The sequence below is a fragment of the Trichosurus vulpecula genome, chromosome 3, assembly GCF_011100635.1.
Source record: "Trichosurus vulpecula isolate mTriVul1 chromosome 3, mTriVul1.pri, whole genome shotgun sequence".
In the NCBI taxonomy this organism is placed as follows: domain Eukaryota; kingdom Metazoa; phylum Chordata; class Mammalia; order Diprotodontia; family Phalangeridae; genus Trichosurus; species Trichosurus vulpecula.
Genome location: NC_050575.1, coordinates 307968540 through 307990463, shown reverse-complemented (window position 1 = coordinate 307990463; position 21924 = coordinate 307968540). Strand labels below are relative to the sequence as shown.

At 37.3% G+C, this 21924-nt stretch overlaps 1 protein-coding gene across 1 annotated transcript in view; it reads left to right on the top strand.

Annotated features, from left to right (window-relative positions):
- The window catches only part of KCNU1 (potassium calcium-activated channel subfamily U member 1), a gene marked incomplete at its 5' end in the record, with an annotated part of 434479 nt that overhangs the window by 83445 nt on the left and 329110 nt on the right, over positions 1–21924 (top strand). Inside the window, 1 exon segment of the mRNA XM_036750000.1 lies at positions 818–908. Within this exon segment, the coding sequence (XP_036605895.1) occupies positions 818–908 (91 nt within the window).

Sequence of the window (21924 nt, the reverse complement as noted above, 5' to 3'; positions counted from 1 at the left end):
TGCTCCACAGTGCCTGCTTCAGCTGCCTTCATGGCCATTGGAACAAATTGTTCTCATCTGCCCATTCCACCACGGGAAGTCTTCACATGTTTGGGGCATACACCCCACAACTTACCAATGGGTTTGAGAACCCTTGGTTACCCTCAACCTCCTTCAGCCCATCTGCTGAAATATTTTACCAGGGTGTGGCCACTGTGCATGCCACAGCTTCTTGGAGTCACAGGGGAGAGTTGGGTGGAACAGGTGGACACTAAAGGCGGAAAGTAGCCCTGAAAAGGGCTCAGCAGCCATCATACCAGAGATACCAGACCTCCTTGAACACACCCCATACCCCATATACGTACATAATATATACATATATACATAGATGTATGAATGTATATGTATATATGATTTATGTGATATATAGAGATAGATATGGTACAGGTATTTATGTAGTGATTTAAGGCTTATCAAAGATTTTCCTTTCAAAAAACTTCTACGAAGTGTGTAGCATGAAGTATGTAGCATGAAGTATATGGCATGTAGCATTATATGCATATTCTTTGATAGGAAAATAAGATGCCAAGAGTTTTAGTGACTTGACCAAATACATATAGCTGGCAGGTGGTAGAGATGAGACTTAATCCTTTTCTTTTAACTCTCCATCTAATGCTTTCTTGGACCCCATTATGATCATGTATTGATGTAGCTATATATGGAATTAAAAATAACCAGATAATTCACAAATCTTCGGTCATTTTGTAGTGTGAAGAAATAGTTTGTACAGCAGTTCACAATCCTGTGTAAGTGTACCATGTTTTTATTTCTCCTCCAGTCCTGTTGGAAGCTGCTCAGGAAATGAAGACTTAACTCTCCCTGTTGATTTGGCCTTCAATACTTTCTTGGCCTTTTATTTTGGATTACGAGTAAGTAACTGAGATAGCAGTAAGAGTCTTATTGTCACAGAGGTTTCAATACAAGTATGAAATAAGCTATTTTTGTAAAAAAAAATCGATTGAAATACTTTAAATATAGTATTTCCCAGAATATGCTTCATTCTCAAGATAGTAGACCTATGCAACCCCAAACCTAGAAAACTTCAAAAAAGAAATTGCTTATGTAGACTTCCATTTTCCATTTAACAAATAGCACATATGTATTTTCTTCTTGGAAAAACAAGGATTAAAAATGCTACCTTGTTTATCTTGAAGTTGTTATGAGGATCCAGCTTGATAATTACCAATGTGACTTTAAGTCATTTAACTTCTCTAGGCCTCAGTTTCCACATCTGTAAAAATAGCAAGGTTGATTCCAATAAAATCTAAGATCTCTTCTAGGTCTCGAGCCATGTCCCTACAAACACATGTGAAAATGATTTGTCAGCTACAAAACCCTCTACGGTTCTGAGAGATTATTACTATCATTTTGTACTTTGTCCCATTGCCTTAGTTCATTGTTGTTTTCCCAAATATATCATTAAGTCATAATGATAATAAATCATATTTCTAGAGGACTTTCCTGAGAATAACCATGTGAGAGATATGGTTGAAATAGCATTATGCTCATTTTACAGTTAAGGAAATTAAGGATTGGAGAGTTCAAAAGGCTTGCCAGAGAGTCTACTTTTAATCAATGTAGAGCACTTGCTCAAAACCAAGTCTTCTTACCTTCAGTACTGTGTTGTTCCCACTTCACTAATCACTCATCATCATAGCATTTATCTATGATTTCCATATACATTATCTGTTAAGTAAGAGATTTGGACCAGATGACTGCTAATGGCCCCTTCCATCTCTAAATATATGACCTTCTGATCCTAAACGTACTAAACAAATAACATATCTCACCTTGAATATCTCACTAGCTCCACTGGCAAAATATTGTGTTAACATAAGCTATTCAGTATTATTGTTGTGCTTGTCTTTTGTTTCTTTTGAAGTGCAAGATAGCCTTTATACTGTCCAATACAAAATGTAAAACCAATGTAAATAATTTATAATATGCTATAGATAATGTACCAAAAGTACATAAATGATTCATTGTATTTCTTTTTTTAAAAATTATTTGTTTATAGTTTTCAACAAAGATTTTGAGTTCTAAATTTTCTCCCCCTGTCTCTGCTCTCCCCTCCCCAAGATGGCATTCAATCTGATATTGGCTATAAATGTTGGTTGGTTGTTATTCCTTGTCCTGGAAAAGGACCAAAATGACATTACTATGCTAGAGTCAAGTTCTGGTGTTTCCAACTGTAGTTGACCAGACCAATACAATCTCAGAATGTTCTACCACAGGTCAGGTACAAACAATCCATGTGAACATTTGGGGTGGGTACTCTAAATGTAGATGTAAAATCACATTAAATATATTTCCATATTAGTCATGTTGTAAAGGAGAATTAGAACTGAAGGAAAAATCCATGAGAAAGAAGACATGAAAAAATAGTATGCTTTGTTCATTCAGACTCATAGTTATTTCTCTGTATGGGAATAGCATTTTCTGTTATGAGTCTTTTGGAATTGTCATAGATCCTTGTGTTGCTGAGAAGAGTTAAGTCTATCAAAGTTGGTCATTGAACAATATTGCTTTTACTGTATATAATGTTCTCCTGGTCTTGCTAACTTCACTCATTATCAGTTCATATAAACCTTGTCAGGTTTTTCTGAAATCTATCTGCTCATCATTTCTTATGGAACAACAGTATCCCATTAAATTCATATATCACAACTTGTCCAGCCATTCCCCAATTGAGGGACATCCCTCAATTTTCAATTGCCACCACAAAAAGAGCTGCTATAAATAGTTTTGTACATGTGGGTCCTTTTCCTTTTTTATGATCTCTTTGGGATACAGACCTAGAAGTGATATTTCTGAGTCAAAGTTTATTCACAGTTTTATAGTCCTTTAGCCTTAGCTGATCTCCAGAATGAATGGCTGGATCAGTTCACAACTCTGCCAACAATGCCATTAGGGCACCAATTTTCCCACATCTTCTCCAATATTTATCATCCTGTTTTGGCATGTTAGCAAATCTGATAGGTATGATGTGGTTCCTTAGAGTTGTTTTAGTTTGCATTTCTCTAATTAATAGTAATTTAGAGCATTTTTATATGACTATAGATGGCTTTAACTTCTTCCTCTGAATACTGCCTGTTCATATCCTTTGATCATTTATCAATTGGGAAATGATTTTATTCTTATAAATTTGACTGAGTTCTCTATATATTTTAGAAATGAGGCCTTTGTCAGAGAAACTGGCTGTAAAAATTGTTTTCCAGCTTCCTCCTTCCTGTCTAATCATGACTGCATTGGCTTTATTTGTGCAAAACCTTTTTAATCTAATATAATCAAAATTATCCATTTTGCATTTTATAATATTCTATATCTTTTGTTTGGTCATATATTCTTCCTTTCTCCATAGAGCTAACAGGTAAACTATTTCTTGCTCTCCAAATTTGCTTGTAGTATCATCCTTTATGTCTAAATCATGTATCCATTTTGACCTGCTTTTTTTTATATGGCATAAGATGTTGGTCTATGCCTAGCTTCTGCCATACTATCTTCCAGTTTTCCAAACAGCCTTTGTTAAATAATGAGTTCTTATCCCAGAAACTAGAGACTTTGGGTTTATCAAAGAGTAGATTACTACAGTCACTGACTACTGTGTCTTGTGTACCTAATTTATTCCACTGATCCACCCCTCTATTTCTTAGCCAGTGCCATGTAGTTTTGATGATTGCTGCTTTATAATCCAGTTGTAGATCTGATATGGCTAGGCCGAAGATTTCCTTTGCATTTGTTTTCATTATTTCCCTTGATATTCTGGAGCTTTTGTTCTTCCACATGAATTTTATTATTTTTTTCTATCTTTATAAAATATTTTTTGGTACTTTGATTGGTATGGCACTAAATAAGTAAATCAATTTAGGTAGAATTGTCATTTTTATTATATTAGCTTGGCTCACCCATGAGTAACTAATATTTTTCCAATTATTTTGATCTGACTTTATTTGCGTGCAAAGTGTTTTGTAATTGTGTTCATTTAGTTCCTGGTTTTGTCTTGGCAATTAGACTCCTAAATATTTTATGTTGTCTACAGGTACTTTAAATGGAATTTCTCTTTCTACCTCTTGCTTCTCGACTTCATTAGTAATATATAGAAATGCTGATGTTTTATGTGGGTTTATTTTATATCCTGCGACTTTGCTAAAGTTGTTAATTATTTCAAGTAGATTTTTAGTTGATTCTATACAATTCTCTAAGTATATCATATCATCTGCAAAGAGTGATAGCTTTGATTCTTCATTGTCTATTCTAATTTCTTCCATTTCTTTTTCTTCTCTTATTGCTAAAGTTAACATTTCAAATACAATATTGAATAACAGTGGTGAAGGTGGTTATCCTTGTTTCACCCTTGATCTTACTGGAAATACCTCTAGAATATCCCCATTACGGTTAATGCTTGCTGGTAGTTTTAGGTAGATGCTGCTTATCATTTTAAGAAAAGCTCTCTTTATTCCTATGCTCTCTAGTGTTTTTAAATGGAATGGATGCTGTATTTTGTCAAAAGCTTTTTCTTCATCTATTGAGATAATCATGTGATTTACTTTGTTATTGATATGGCAAATTGTGGTGATAGTTTGCCCAATACTGGACCAGCCCTACATTCCTGGCATTAATCCCACCTGATCATAGTGTATTATTCTAGTTATTAATTGCTGTAATCTTTTTGCTGACATTTTATTTAAATTTTTTCATCTATATTCATTAGGCAAATTGGTCTATAACTTTCTTTCTCTTTTTTGGGTTCTTCCTGGTTTAGGTATCAGCACCTTATTTGTATCATAGAAAGAATTCCTTCACCTATTTTTCTGAATAGTTTATGTAGTATTGGAATAAATTGTTCTTTAAATGTCTGGATGAATTCACTTGTGAAAGCATCTAGCCCTGGAGAGATTTTCTTAAGGAGTTCATTGATAGCTTCTTCATTTTTCTTTCCTGAAATGGGGTTATTTAAGTATTATATTTCCTCCTCAGTTAATCTGGGCAATTTATATTTTCATAATTATTCATCCATTTCACTAAAATTGTCAGATTTATTGCCATACAGTTGGGCAAAAGAGCTCCTAATTATTATTTTAATTTCCTATTCATTGGCGTGAATTTACCCTTTTCATTTTTGATACTGGTAATCTAGTTTTCTTCTTTCTTTTCTGTAAATCCAATTAACCAAAGGTTTATCTATTTTACTGTTTTTTTTTCATAAAACCAGCTCTTAGTTTTATTTATTAGTTCAATAGTTTTCTTAATTTCAATTTCATTAATCTTTCCTTTGGTTTTCAAAATTTCTAATTTGGTATTTAATTGGAGATTTTTAATTTGTTCATTTTCTAGCTTTTTTAGTGGTATGCCCAACTCATTGGTCACCTCTTTCTCTATTTTATTCACGTAAGCATTGAAAGATATAAAATTTCTCCTAAGAACTGATTTGGCTGCCCATAAGTTTTGGTATTTTACCTAATTATTGTCATTCTCTTGGATGAAGTTATTGATAGTTTATGTAATTTGTTGTTTGATCCACTCATTCTTTTTTTTTTAATTTAATTTATTTAATATATTTAGTTTTCAGCATTGATTTTCACAAGAGTTTGAATTACAAATTTTCTCCCCATTTCTACCCTCCTGCCCACTCCAAGATGGCATATATTATGGTTGCCATGTTCCCCAGTCAGCCCTCCCTTCTGTCACCCCACTCCCCTCCCATCCCCTTTTCCTTTCCTTTCCTGTAGGACAAGACAAATTTCTACGCCCCATTGCCTGTGTATCTAGATGCACAGAAAAACTTTTTTTGTTGTTTCTGAACATCTCTTTTTAAAACTTTGAGTTCCAAATTCTCTCCCCTCCTCCCTTCCCACCCACCCTCCCTAAGAATTCAAGCAATTCAACATAGGCCACATGTGTATCATTATGTATAACCCTTCCACAATAATCATGTTGTGAAAGACTAAATATATTTTGCTCCTTCCTAACCTATCCCTCTTTATCCAATTTTCTCCCTTGACCCTGTCCCTTTTAAAAAGTGTTTGTTTTTGATTACCTACTACCCCATCTGCCCTCCCTTCTATCATCCCCCCTTTTTTATCTTCTTCCTCCTTCTTTCCTGTGGGATAAGACACCCAATTGAGTGTGTGTGGTATTCCCTCTTCAGGTCAAATCTGATGAGAGCAAGATTCACTCATTCCCCCTCACCTTCCTTCTCTTCTCTTCCTACAGAATTGCTTTTTCTTGCCAGTTTTATGCAAGATAATTTACCCCATTCTATCTCTCCCTTTCTCCTTCTCTCAATATATTCCTCTCTCATCCCTTAACTTGATTTTGTTTCTTTTAGATATCATCCCTTCATCTTCAACTCACCCTGTGCCCCCCCCCCTCTCTGTACATATATATATATATATATATATATATATATATACATATACATATATACATACATATGCACATATACATATATATACATACACACACACACACATATATATATATGCATATTCCTTTAGCTACCCTAATACTGAGGTCTCATGAGTCATACACATCATCTTTCCACGTAGGAATGTAAACAAAACAGTTCAACTTTAGTAAGTCCCTTGAGATTTCTTTCTCTTGTTCTTTTTCTTGATTACTTTCAGGTAGTCCAATAATTTTTAAATTATCTCTCTGGAATCTATTTTCTAGGTCAATGGTTTTTCCAATGAGATATTTCACATTGTCTTCCACTTTTTCATTCCTTTGGTTCTGTTTTATAATATCTTGATTTCTCATCAAGTCACTAGCTTCCACTTGCTCCAATATAATTTTTCAGGTAGTATTTTCTTCAGTGGTCTTTTGGACCTCCTTTTCCATTTGGCTAATTCTGCCTTTGAAGGCATTCTTCTCCTCATTGGCTTTTTGGAGCTCTTTTGCCATTTGAGTTAGTCTATTTTTTAAGGTGTTGTTTTCTTCAGTATATTTTTCAGTATTTTTCTTCAGTATTTTTTTGAGTCTCCCTTAGCAAGCCATTGACTTGTTTTTCATGGTTTTCTCACATCCTTCTAGTTTCTCTTCCCAATTTTTCCTCTACTTCTCTAACTTGCTTTTCCAAATCCTTTTTGAGCTCTTCCATGGCCTGAGACCAGTTCATGTTTTTCTTGGAGGCTTTTGATGTAGGCTCTTTGACTTTGTTGACTTCTTCTGGCTGTATGTTTTGGTCTTCTTTGTCACCAAAGAAAGATTCCAAAGTCCAAGACTGAATCTGGGTACATTTTCGCTGCCTGGCCATATTCCCAGCCAACTTACTTGACCCTTGAGTTTTTCGTTGGGGTATGACTGCTTGTAGAGCAAAGAGTACTATGTTCCAAGCTTGGGAGTATGCGCTGTTGATTTCAGAGCAATTACAGCCAGCTCTGCCACACCAGCACTCCTCCTTCACCAAGAACCCCCAACCAGGACTGGACTTAGATCTTCAGCAGGGTCTGCACACCTGCTCTGATCCGCCACTTAATTCCTCCCACCAGGTGGGCCTGGGGCCAGAAGCAACTGCAGCTGTAGTTCTGTAGCTACCCCACCTCCACTGCCTCCAGGGTGGTGGCTGAACCCTGTGCCCAGCAGCTTTTCCCACTAACCTTCTCTGTTGTCTTTGGTGTTTGTGGGTTGAGAAGTCTGGTAACTACTGCAGCTCACTGATTCAGGGCACTAGGGCATGCTCCTCCCGGCTCCTGGTCTGGTTGGTCCACGTGGCCCACACTGGCCTCTGCTCCGTTCCACTCCACTCCCAGCTCCATGCAGCATAGACCTTACCCAGAGACCATCCAGGCTGTCCTGGGTTACAGCCCTGCTTCCCTCTGCTATTTTGTGGGTTCTGCAGTTCTTCTCTGTTGTCTTTGGTATTTGTGGGTTGAGAAGTCTGGCAACTGCCACAGCTCACTGATTCAGGGTGATAGGGAACGCTCTGCCCGGCTCCTGGTCTGGTTGGTCCGCACGGCCCACACTGGGCTGTTCTGCTCCGCTCCACTCCCAGCTCCGTGTGCAAAACACCTCACCCAGCAACCATCCAGGTTGTCCTGGGCTGGCGCCCTGCTTCCCTGTGCTATTTTGTGGGTTCTGCAGTTCTATAATTGGTTCAGAGCCATTTTTATAGATTTTTCGAGGGAATTGGTGGGGAGCTCACCCTAGTCCCTGTTTTCCAGCTGCCATCTTGGCTCTGCCCCCCGGAATCTGATCCACTCATTCTTTAGGATTAGATTATTTAGTTTATAATTAATGCTAGTTAGGCTATCTTTCCATGGCCCTTTATTACATGTAATTTTTTTTTATTTCATCATGACCTGAAAAGGAGGCATTTAATATTTCTGCCTTTCTGGACTGGATTATGAGGTTTTTATGCCCTAGCACATGGTCGATTTTTGTTTAAGTGGCATGTACCACTGGTATATTCCTTTCTATCCCAATTCAATTTTCTCCAGAGGTCTATCATATCTAACTTTTCTAAAATTCTATTTACCTCCTTAACTTCTTTCTTCTTTATTCTGTAGTAAGATTTATCTAGTTCTGAGAGGGGGAAGTTGAGTTCCCCCACTAGTATAGTTTTGTTGTCTATTTCTTCATTTAACTCACTTAACTTCTCCAGAAAATTGGATTAGGTACCACTTAATGCATGTATGTTTAGTATTGATATTACTTCATTGTCTATGGTACCTTTTATTTTCTTGAGATTTTTTCATTTTTAGTTTACAACACTCAGTTCTACATAATTTTAAGTTCCACATTTTCTTCCCCCCTTCTCCCCCTCCCTCCCCAAAACAGCATGGAATCTGATATATCTTCTACATATAACTTTGCATTTAACTTATATTCACAATAGTCAAGTTGTAAAGAAGAATTATGACCGATGGAATGAATCATGAGAAAGAAGACAACCAAAAAAAAGCCCAAAAACAAAAACGAGACAAAAAAAAGGGGAAAAAAGGCGAGCATAAAGTGTGCCTCAATCTGCATTTGGACTCCACAGTTCTTTCTCTGGATGTAGATAGCACTCTCCTCTCCATCATGAGTCCTTTGGAGTTGTCTGTGAACCTTGTATTGCTGAGAAGAGCAAAGTCTATCAGGGTTAGTCCTCACATATATCTCTGGTTCTGTATAATGTTCTCCTCGTTCTGCTCTGCTCACTCAGCATTATATCGTGTAGGTTTTTCCACGTTATTATGAAGTCCATATCCTCCCCATTTCTTATAGCACAATAGTATTCCATTACCTTCATATACCACAACTTGTTCATCCATTCCCCTTGATTTTCAATTCTTTGCTACTACAAAAAGAGCTGCTGTAAACATTTTTATACATATGGGTCCTTTTCCCACTTCTGTGATCTCTTTGGGATACAAACCTAGAAGTAGTATTGCTGCGACAAAGGGCATGAACATTTTCATAGCCCTTTGGACATAGTTCCAAATTGCTCTCTAGAATGGCTCGATCAGTTCACAATTCCACCAGCAATGTAACAATGTTCCAATTTTCCCACATCCTCTCCAGCATTTATCATTTTCCTGTTTTGTCATTTTAGCCAATCTGACAGGAGAGATGTGGTACCTAAGAGTTATTTTGATTTGCATTTCTCTAATCAGTAGTGATTCCAAGCATTTTTTCATATGCCTATAGGTATCTTTAATTTCTTCCTCTGAAAACTGCCTGTTCATATCCTTTGACCATTTCTCAATTGAGGAATGACTTGTATTCCTATAAATTTGACTCAGTTCCCTGTATATTTTAGAGATGAGGCCTTTATCAGCGACACTAGTTGTAAAGATTTTCTCCCAATTTTCTGATTCCCTTCTAATCTTTGTGGCATTGGCTTTTTCTATACAAAAATATTTCAATTTAACATAATCAAAATTATCTATTTTGCATTTTGTAATACTCTCTATGTCTTTTTGTGTCATGAATTCTTTTCTTTTCCATAAGTCTGATAGGTAAACTATTCCTTGCTCTCCCAAATTGCTTATAGTATCAGCCTTTATTCCTAAATCATGAACCCATTTTGACTCTATTTTGGTATATGACATAAGATATGGGTCTATGCCTAGTTTCTGGCCTACCATTTTCCAATTTTCCTAGCAATTTTTGTGAAACAGTGAATTCTTAACTCAGAAGCTGGATTCTTTGGGTTTATCAAAGAGTAGACTGCTATAGTCATTGACTACTGCGTCTTGTGTACCTATCCCATTCCACTGATCCACAACTCCGTTTCTTAGCCAGTACCAGGTAGTTTTGATGACTGCTGCTTTATAGTACAGTTTAATATCTGGTATGGCTAGGCCACCTTCCCTAGCATTACTTTTCATTAATTCCCTAGATATACTAGACCTCTTGTGCTTCCAGATGAATTTTGTTATTATTTTATCCGGCTCTGTAAAATAATTTTAGGTAGTTCAATTGGTATGGCACTGAATAATTATTTTAGGTAAAATTGTCAATTCATTATATTAGCTCGCCCTAACCATGAGCAATTGATGTTTTTCCATTTATTTAGGTCTGACTTTATTCGCATGAAAAGTGTTTCATAATTATGTTCATATAGGCCCTGGGTTTGTCTTGGCAGATAGACTCCCAAATATTTTATAGTGCCTACATGAACTTTGAATGGAATTTCTCTATCTCTTGCTATTGGGCTTTGTTAGTAATGTATAGGATTACCAAGAATTTATGTGGATTTATTTTATATCCTGCAACTTTGCTAAAGTTGTTTATTATTTCAAGTAGTTTTATACATGATTCTCTAGGAGTCTCTAAGTAAATCATAATATTACCTGCACGAAGCAATAATTTAGTTTCTTTTGTGCCTATTTTAATTCCTCCAATTTCTTTTTCTTCTTTTATTGCTACAGCTAGCATTTCTAGTACCAAATTAAACAGTAGGGGTGATAATGGACATCGTGTTTCACCCCTGATCTTATTGGAAATACATCTAGCTTATGCCCATTACAAATAATGCTTGATTATTGTTTTAGGTAGATGTTATTTACAATTTTAAGGAAGGCTCCATTTATTCCCATGCTTTCCAGTGTTTCTAATAGGAATGGGTGTTGTATTTTGTCAAAGGCTTTTTCTGCATCTATTGAGGTGATCATATGATTTCTGCTAGTTTTGCTATTGATATGATCAATTATGCTGATAGTTTTTCTAATATTGAACCAGCTTTGCATTCCTGGAATAAATCATACCTGGTCATAGTGTATTATTATCATTTAAAATTTTTGCATCAATATTCATTAGGGAAATTGGTCTTAAATTTTCTTTCTCTGTTTTGACTCTACCTGGTTTGGTATTAGTACCATATTTGTGTCATAAAAAGAATTTGGTAGGACTCCTTCTTCCCCTGTTTTCTCAAATACTCTATAAAGTATAGGGATTAATTGTTCTTCAAATATTTGATAAAATTTACATGCAAAACCATCTGGCCCTGGAGATTTTTTCCTAGGGAGTTCATTGATGGTTTGCTCAATTTCTTTTTCTGAGATGCGGTTATTTAGGAATTTTACTTTCTCTTCTGTTAAGGTGGTCAATTTATATTTTTGTAGCTATTCTTCCATATTCCTAAGGTTGTCAAATTTATGGGCATACAATTGGGCAAAATAATTCCTAATTATTGTTTTGATTTCCTCTTTATTAGAGATGAATTCACCCTTTCCATTTTTGATACTGGTAATTTGATTTCCTTCTTTTTTTCAATCAAATTGACCAAAGGTTTATAAATTTTACTGGTTTTTTTTTTTCACAAAACCAGCTCCTTGTTTTATTAATTCAATAGTTTTCTTGATTTCAATTTTATTAATCTCTCCTTTGATTTTCATTATTTCTAATTTAGGATTTAATTCGGGATTTTCGATTTGTTCTTTTTCGAGCTTTTTCAGTTGCATACCCATTTCATTGATCTCCTTTTTCTCTGTTATTCATGTAAGCATTTAGGGATATAAAACTTCCCCTAAGAACTGCTTTTGCTGCATCCCACAAGTTTTGATATGTTGTCTCATTATTGTCATTGTCTTGAATGAAGTTATTAATTATTTCTATGATCTGTTCTTTGGCCCACTCATGCTCTAGAATTAGATTATTTAGTTTCCAATTAATTTTTAGGTTATTTTTCCCCGGTTCTTTATTACAAATAATTTTTATTGCATCATAATCTGAAAAGGATGCTTTGACTACTTCTGCCTTTCTGCACTGGATTGTGAGGTTTTTATGCCCTAGCACATGGTCAATTTTTGAGTATGTGCCATGTACCACTGAGAAGAAAGTATATTCCTTTTTATCCCCATTCAGTTTTCTCCAGAGGTCTATCATACCTGCCTTTTCTAAAATTCTGTTCACCTCCTTAACTTCTTTCTTATTTATTTTGAGGTTACATCTATCAAGTTCTGGGAGAAGGAGGTTCAGGTCTCCTATTATTATAGTTTTGCTGTCTATTTCTTCTTGTAACACCCTTAACCTCTCCTCTAAGAACCTGCATGCCATACCACTTGGTTCATATATGTTAAACAATGATATTGCCTCATTGTTTATGGTGCCTTTTAGCAGGATGTAGTGTCCTTCCTGATCTATCTTTACTTTTGCTTTGTCTGAGATTGGGATTGCTACACCTGCTTTTTTTACTTTAGCTGAAGCACAATATATTTTACTCCAGCCTTTTACCTTTACCCTGTTTCAATTGTGTTTCTTATAAAGAGCATATCGTAGGATGATGGTTTTTAATCCATTCTACTATCCACTTCCATTTTATGGGAGAGTTCAACCCATTTACATTCAGTTATGATTACCATCTGTGTCTTTTTCTCCTTCCTATTTCCCCCGTTTATGCTTTTATTTCTCCCTTTCCCCTTCCACTCCTCAACAAAGTTTTGCTTTTGACCACCGCCTACCTCAGTTTACCATCCCTCTTGATTCCCCTCCCTTATCTTACCATTTCCCACTTGCTACTTCTTCCCTCCCTTCTGACCACCTCCTTCCCTTTTTCCCCCTTTCCACTCCTACTGCCTGTAGGACAAGTTAGTTTTCTATACTTATCAGGGTATGTTATTCCCTTCTTGAACCAGATCCAATGAGAGTAAAGCTCAAATACTGCTCTTCTCCCTCCCTTCTTTACCTCTACTATAATGTGATTTTGTGCCTCTTCATTTGATGCAATTTACCCTTTTCTACTACCTCTTCTCCCAGAACCCTCCCTTTACATCTCTTAATTATGTTTTTAATCCTTATATCAGTTATTTTATTCAGACATCCACAGTCTACGTGTATCCCTTTCAACTGTCATAATAACTGTACTATTCTCAAGATTGACATATATATCTCTATCTATCTATATAAGTATATATATATATATATGTGTGTGTGTATGTATATATATATACATATATATATATGTATATGACATACATAAGATGGCATGATCCTACCTAAAATGTAAAAAATTTGCCCTTATTGATTAATAAGGTTGGCGGGGGGTTTTCCCCCTGTTTACCTTTTATGTCTCTTTTGAGTTTTGTATTTGAAGGTCACATTTTCCATTGAGTTCTAGCCTTTTCATCGGGAAGGTCTGGAATTCCCTTATTTCGTTGAATGTCCATCTCCTTGCCTGAAAAATTGTGCTCAATTTTGATGGGTAGTTGATCCTTGGTTGTAGTCCCAGCTTCTTTGCCCTTCGGAATATCATATTCCAATTTCTCCTGTCTTTTAATGTGAAAGCTGAAAGATACTGTGTGATCCTGACTGTAGTTCCACGATAATTGAATTGTTTCTTTTTGGCTGCTTGCAGTACTTTCTTCTTGACTTTGTAATTCTTAAATTTGGTTATAATGTTTCTTGGTGTCTTCAATTTGGGATCTCTTTCGGGAGTGATCAGTGGATTCTTTCAATGACTATTTCACCCTCTGGTTCTAGGACCTCTGGGCAGTTATCTTTTATAATTTCTTTGAAGATACGGTCAAAGCTCTTTTTTTCATTGTAGATTTCCGGTAGACCAATAATTCTTAAATTGTCTCTCCTGGATCTATTTTCCAGGTCAGTTGTTTTTTCAATCAGATATTTCACATTTTCTTCTATTTTTTCATTCTTTACATTTTGTTTTACTACTTCTTGATGCCTCATAGAGTCATTAGCTTCCACTTGTTCAATTCTAATTTTTAATGAGTTGCTGTCTTCATTTTGCTTTTGAGTCTCCTTTTCCAATTGGTTGATTTTACCTCTCAGGGTGTCATTTTCTCTATTTAGATTCTGAATCTCCATAGCCATTTCACCGATCTTATTTTTTTTTCTTTTTTTTATTTAAAATTTTTAGTTTTCAGCATTGATTTTCACAAGAGTTTGAGTTACAAATTTTCTCACCATTTCTAGTGAGTCTAGTTACTGGCTTTGTGTATTATAGCCTTCAGTTTCCTGAGGTGTGGGGGAGGGGTCTGGCTGCCTGAAATCTCCCCTTCCCCTGGGGCTGCTCTCCACCACTGTTGCTCTTCAGCAATGGTCTCAGCTGTTTGTTGTCTGTGCTTGTGTCTGCCACTTCCCCTGGCTGTGCAAAGGTACATCTGGGCTCCTGGTGTTGACCCCTGCTGGCTCTGCCCCTCTGGGACTCAAGAACTCCCACTGCATGGCCACTGAAGTCCCACTTCTATCTCCTCTATTCCAGCATTTTTCCCCAAGGAATTCTCTGAGTCAGAGGGAGGATTAGAGCCATTTACCTGGCCACTATGTCTCCCAGAAGTTCAAGAAGATGCGTTTCAAACCTCTAGGCTGCAAGCCTCAGGAGTTGATGTCTCACGGATGGTGGTGTTGTGCTGCTGCCCCTCATTGCTTCTACAGACTCCCATCCTGTGTTGGGAAGCCTGGGGATCTCTGCCAGTTTCAGGCACGCAGCCTGGGTCACTGGCTGGTTTCCAAAGCTGCTTCTGCTTTGGTGCTGTCTGGTGCAACTCCACACACCGAGCACTCTCCCAGCCTACAGATCTGTCCCATCGACCTTTTGGACTCTCCTGGCTCAGAAATTTGCCCCACCCAGACTACTAGTGGCTTCTAACTCTCTCTAGGGTACCTTCTAGGAGGATGTAGTTTCCTTTCTTGTTTCTTTTAATTAGAACTATTTTTTGCTTTTGCTTTGTCTGTGTTCAGGATTGCTGCCCTTGCTTTTTTTTTTATTTTATTTTACTTCAGCGGAAGCATAATATATTCTACTCTAGCCTTTCTCCTTCACCCTGTGTGTATCCCTTGACTTCTAATGTATTTCTTGTAAACAACATATTGTAGATTTATGGTTTTTAATCTACTCTGCTATCAGTTTCCATTTTAGGAGAGAGTTCATTCCATTCACATTCAGAGTTATGATTACTATATCTTTGTCTCCATCCTATTTTCCCCTGTTTATCCTTTTATGTCTCCTTTACCCCTTTCCCTCTTCACTAGTGTTTTCCTTCTGACCACTGCCTCTCTCAATCTGTCCTCCCTTCTATCAGCCCCCCTTCTCTTTTCTTTCCCCTTTCACTTCCTACTTCCTATAGGGTAAATTAGATTTCTATGCCCAAGTGAATGTCTGTTATTCCCTCTTTGAGCCAAAACCAATGAAACTAACGTTCAAACAATGCTCGCCTGCCTCCCTTGTTTCCCTCTACTGTAATAGGTCTTTGCACCTCTTCATGTCATGTAATTTACCCTTTTCTGTCTCCCCCTTTCCTCTTCTCCCAGTACAATCTTTTTTATTCCATCCTTTAATTTTTTTATCATCGCATCCAAGTCAACTTATACCCACATCCTCTGTTTATGTAGACCCCTTCTAAATGTCATAATAAACATATAGTTCTCAAAAGTTACAAGTATCATCTCCCCATGTACTGCTGTAAACGGTTTATTTATAGAAAAAATATTTTATCTTTTCCTGGTTACCATTTTTATGCCTCTTTTGAGTCTTGTATTTGAAGTCTTGTACTTGAAGATCAAATTTTCTGTTAAATTACAATCTTTTCATCAAGGCTTGGTAGTCCCCTATTTTTTTCTTTCTTTTCTTTTCTTTGATTTATTTAATATATTTAGTTTTCAGCATTGATTTTCACAAGAGTTTGAATTACAAATTTTCTCCCCATTTCTACCCTCTTGCCCACTCCAAGATGGCGTATATTCTGGTTGCCCCAATCCCCAGTCAGCCATCCCCTCTGTCACCCCACTCCCCTCCCAACCCCCTTTCCCTTCTTCTCTTGTAGGGCAAGATAAATTTCTATGCCCCATTGCCTGTGTATTTTATTTCCTAGTTGCATGCAAAAACTAATTTTTTTGTTTTTGAACATCTGTTTTTAAAACTTTGAGTTCCAAATTCTCTACCCTCTTCCCTCCCCACTCACCCTCCCTAAGAAGGCAAGCAATTCAACACAGGCCACATGTGTATCATTATGTAAAACCCTTCCACAATACTCATGTTGTGAAAGATTGACTATGTTTTGCTCGTAGCTTACCTATCCCTCTTTATCCAGTTTTCTCCCTTGACCCTGTCCCTTTTCGAAAGTGTTTGTTTTTGATTACCACCTCCCCCCATCTGCCTTCCCTTCTATTGTCCCCCCTTTTTTATCTTCTTCCTCCTTCTTTCCTGTGGGGTGAGATACCCAATTGAGTATTCCCTCCTCAGGTCAAATCCGATGAGAGCAAGATTTACTAATTTTTCCTCACCTGCCCCCTCTTCCCTTGCTACAGAACCACTTTTTCTTGCCACTTTTATGCGAGATAATTTACCCCATTCTATCTCCCCCTTTCTCCCTCTCTCAGTATATTCCTATCTTATCCCTTAATTTTTAGATATCATCCCTTCATATTCAACTCACGCTGTGCCCTCTGTCTATATGTATATATACATACACACACACACACACACACACACACACACACACACACATGCATGTTCCTTTCAGCTACTATGATACTGAGGACTGAGGTCTCATGAATCATACACATCGTCTTTCCATGTAGGAATGTAAACAAAACAGTTCAACTTTAGTAAGTCCCTTGCGATTTCTCTTTCTTGTTTACCTTTTCATGGTTTTCTTGATTCTTGTGTTTGAAAATCAAATTTTCTATTCATCTCTGGTCTTTTCACTGAGAAAGCTTGAAAGTCCTATATTCTGTGGGAAGTCCAAATTTTGCCTTGGAGCATGATACTCAGTTTTGTTGGGTAGGTGATTCTTGGTTTTAATCCTAGCTCCATTGACCTCCGGAATATCATATTCCAAGCCCTTTGGTCCCTTAATGTGGAAGCTGCTAGATCCTGTGTTATCCTGATTGTTTTTCCACAATACTCAAATTGTTTCTTTCTGGATTCTTGCAGCATTTTCTCCTTGATCTGGGAGCTCTGGAATTTGGCGACAATATTCCTAGGAATATTTCTTTTTGGGATCTTTTTGAGGAGGCGATCTGTGGATTCTTTCAATTTTTAGTTTACCCTCTGGCTCTAGAATATCAGGGCAGTTCTCCTTGGTAATTTCTTGAGTGATGATATCTAGACTCTTTTTTTGATCATGGCTTTCAGGTAGTCCAATAACTTTTAAATTATCTCTCCTGGATCTATTATCCAGGTCAGTGGTTTTTCCAATGAGATATTTCGCATTGTCTTCCACTTTTCCATTCCTTTGGTTCTGTTTTATAATATCTTGATTTCTCATCAAGTCACTAGCTTCCACTTGCTGCAATCTAATTTTTAAGGTAGTATTTTCTTCAGTGGTCTTTTGGACCTCCTTTTCCATTTTGCTAATTCTGCCTTTCAAGGCATTCTTCTCCTCATTGGCTTTTTGGAGCTCTTTTGACATTTGAGTTAGTCTACTTTTTAAGGTGTTGTTTTCTTCAATATTTTTTTCAGTATTTTTTTGGGTCTCCTTTAGCAATTCACTGACTTATTTTTCATGGTTTTCTCACATCATTCTCATTTCTCTTCCCCATTTTTGCTCTACTTGTCTAACTTGCTTTTCCAAATCCTTTTTGAGCTCTTCCATGGCCTGAGACCAGTTCATGTTTTTCTTGGAGGCTTTTGATGTAGGTTTTTTGACTTTGTTGCCTTCTTCTGGCTGTATGTTTTGGTCTTCTTTGTCACCAAAGAAAGATTCCAAAGTCTGAGACTGAATCTGGATGTGTTTTCACTGCCTGGCCATGTTCCCAGCCAACTTACTTGACCCTTGCATTTTTCAGCAGGGTATGACTGCTTGTAGAGTAAAGAGTACTTTGTTCCAAGCTTGAGGGGATGTGCCGTTGATTTCAGAGCTATTTCTATACAGCCAACTCTTCCACACCAGCACTCCTCCATCCCCAAGAACCACCAACCCGGACCTGACACAAATCTTAAGCAGTCTCTGCACTCCTGCTCTGATCTGTCACTTAATTCCTCCCACCAGGTGGGCCTGGGGCCAGAAGCAACTGCAGCTCTACTTCTGTAGCTGCACCTCCCCCGCTGCCCATGGGGCGGTGGCTGAACCTCGAACTCTTTTCACTCTCTCCCCCACAGCTTTTCCCACTAACCTTCTCTGTTGTCTTTGGTTTTTGTGGTAACTGCCACAGCTCACTGATTCAGGGCATTAGGACCCACTCTGCCAAGCTCCTGGTCTGATTGGTCCTGCTGCCACCCACCCTGGGCTCCGTTCTGCTCCGCTCCCAGCTCCCTGCATGACAGACCTCATCCAGTGACCATTCAGGTTGTCCTGGGCTGGATCCCTGCTTCCCTCTGCTATTTTGTGGGTTCTGCAGTTCTAGAATTTGTTCAGAGCCATTTTTATAGGTTTTGTTGGGGAACTGGTGGGGGAGCTCACGCAAGTTCCTGCTTTCCAGCCGTCATCTTGGCTCCACCCTGGTAGTCCCCTACTTCATTGAATGTCCATCTCCTCCCCTGAAAGATTATTCTCATTTTTGCTGGGTGATTGATACTTGGTTATAATCCAAGCTCCTTTGCCTTGAGGAACATCATATTCCAAGCCCTCTGATCCTTTAATGTAGAAGCTGCAAGATCCTGTGTGGTTCTTACAATGGTTCCATTATATTTAAATTGTTTCTTTTTGGCTGCTTGCAGTATTTTCTCCCTGACCTGATAAGTCTGAAATTTGGCTATAATATTTCTTGGAGTTTTCATTTGGGGATCTCTTTCAGGAGGTGAGTGGTCTGGTTCTAGGACGTCACAGCAATTTTCTTGGATAATTTCTTGAAAGATGGTGTCCAGGATCTTTTTTTTTTATTATTATGGCTCTCAGGTAGACCAATAATTCTTAAATTATCTCTCCTGGATCTATTTTCCAGCTAACTTGTTTTTCCAATGAAGGATTTTATATCTTATTCTATTTTTTCATTCTTTTGATTTTGTTTGACTGATTATGTATCATAGGGTCATTAGCTTCCACCTGCCCAATTCTGATTTTTAATGAATTATTTTTTTCCAGTTAGCTTTTCTGCCTCCTTTTCCATTTGACTAATTCTGCTTTTAAAGTTCTTCTCTTCAGTGGAGTTTTTCTACCTCCTTTTCCAATCAGCCAATTGTATTTTTAAGAAGTTGTTTTCTTCAATCAAATTTTACCTTTCCTTTTCCAAGCTATTGACTCTCTCTTGCATACCTCTCATTTATTTTCCCAATTTTCTTCTACTTCTCTTATTTGACTTTTAAAATCATTTTTGAGCTCTTTGAAGAACACTTTTTGGACTTGGGACTGATTCATATTTCCCTTTGATATTTCAGATGTAGGTATATTGACAATGTTGTCCTCTTCTGAGTTTGTGTTGTGATCTTCCCTAACACCTTAATAATTTTCTATGGTCAGTGTTATCTTCTGCTTCTTGTTTATGATGTTTGCCCATTTCCTGGCTTTTAAACTTGAGTTCCCCTGCTAGAGCACAAGAGACACTGTCCCAAGCTTCTTGTTCTAGGGATCAGGGGCATGGTCACTGGCTTTGTGTGCTGGGGACTCAGGTGATGGTAGGTGAGGGCCCCAGGTGTCTGTCAACTTCCCTCATGCTGAGCTAGGGACCTAGTGGAGGTGTCTAGCCTCAGAGTATTCTTTTTTCTTTTAATTAATTTATCTTTATTTTGCAACATTCATTTCTACAAGATTTTGAGTTCCAAATTTTCTCCCCATTTCTCCCCTACCCCCACCCCAAGGTGGCATGCATTCTGATTACCTCTTCTCCCAGTCTGCCCTCCCATCTATGATTCCCCCCCTTTATCCCCTTCCCCATTATTTTCTTGTAGGGCAGGATAGATTTCTATACCCTATTGCCCAAACATCTTATTTCCCACTTTTAACTTTTAACATCTGTTCTTAAAACATTGAGTTCCAGATTCCCTCCCTTCTTCTCTTCCCACCCCAACTCACTGAGAAGGCAAGCAATTCAATATAGGTTATACATGTGTAGTTATGCAAAACATTTCCATAATAGTCATACTGTGAAAGACTATATTTCCCACCATCCTATCCCATTTCCCATTTCCCATTTAGTCTAGTTTTTCCTAGTTTTTCCTTTGACCCCGTCCCTCCTCAAAAGTTTTGCTTCTGACTACCCCATCCCCCAATCTGCCCTCCCTTCTATCATTCTACACCACCTTATCCCCTTTCCCCCTACTTTCCTGTAGGATAAGATACCCAATTGAGTGTGTATGTTATGCCCTCCTTAAGCCACATCTGATAAGAGTAAGGTTCACTCATTCCCTTTCACCTCCCCACCTCTTCCCTTCCATTGTAACAGCTTTTTCTTGCCTCTTTTATGTGAGATAATTTACCCTATTCTATCTCCCTTTCTCCTTCTCCCAATATATTCCTCTCACCCTTTAATTTTAATTTTTAGATATCATCTCTTCATATTCAACTCACCCTGTCCCCTCTGTCTATATATATGTATATATGTACGTATACATATATACCCATATATACATATATACACACACATACATATATACACAGGAACACACACACACATATTCCCTTCAAGTACCCTAATATTGAGAAAGGCCTCATGAGTTATAAATATCATCTTTCCATGTGAGAATGTAAACAGTTCAACTTTAATAAGTCCATTGTCATTTCTCTTTCTGGTTTACCTTTTCAAGATTCTCTTGATTCTTGTATCTGAAAGTCAGATTTTCTGTTCAGCTATGGTCTTTTCATCAAGAATGCTTGAAAGTCCTCTATTTCATTGAAAATCATCTTTTCCCCTAAAGTATTATACTCAGTTTTGCTGGGTAGGTGACTCTTGGTTTTAATGCTAACTCCTTTGACCTCCAGAATATAATTTTCCAAGCCCTTCCATTCTTCAATGTAGAAACTGCTAGATCATGTGTTATCCTGATTGCATTTCCACAATACTCAAATTGTTTCTTTCTGGCTGCTTGCAATATGTTCTCCTTGCCTGGGAATGCTGGAATTTGGCTACAATATTCCTAGGAGTTTTCCTTTTCAGATCTTTTTAAAGAGGAGATTGGTGGATTCTTTCAATTTGTATTTTATCTTCAGGTTCTAGAATATAAGGGCAGTTGTCCTGGATCATTTCTTAAAAGATGATGTTAGGCTATTTTTTTGATCATGGCTTTCAGGTAGTCCAATAATTTTAAAATTATTTGTCCCGGATCTATTTTCCAGGTCAGTGGTTTTTCCAATAAGTTATTTCACATTGTCATCTTTTTTCATTCTTTTGGTTCTGTTTTATAATTTGTTGATTTCTCATTAAGTCATCAGCTTCCATTTGCTCCATTCTACTTTTTTAGGTTACATGTCTAATTACGGGATCTTTACATCAAATGCTATGAATATTTTGATTACTTTTTTGTTTATTGGGTTTGAAGGATGTGCAAAAATTCAACAGACAGAAGTAAGAGTGAGGATAGTCCGGTCATAGAGAAAAACATGACCAAAAACAGTCATGAAAATG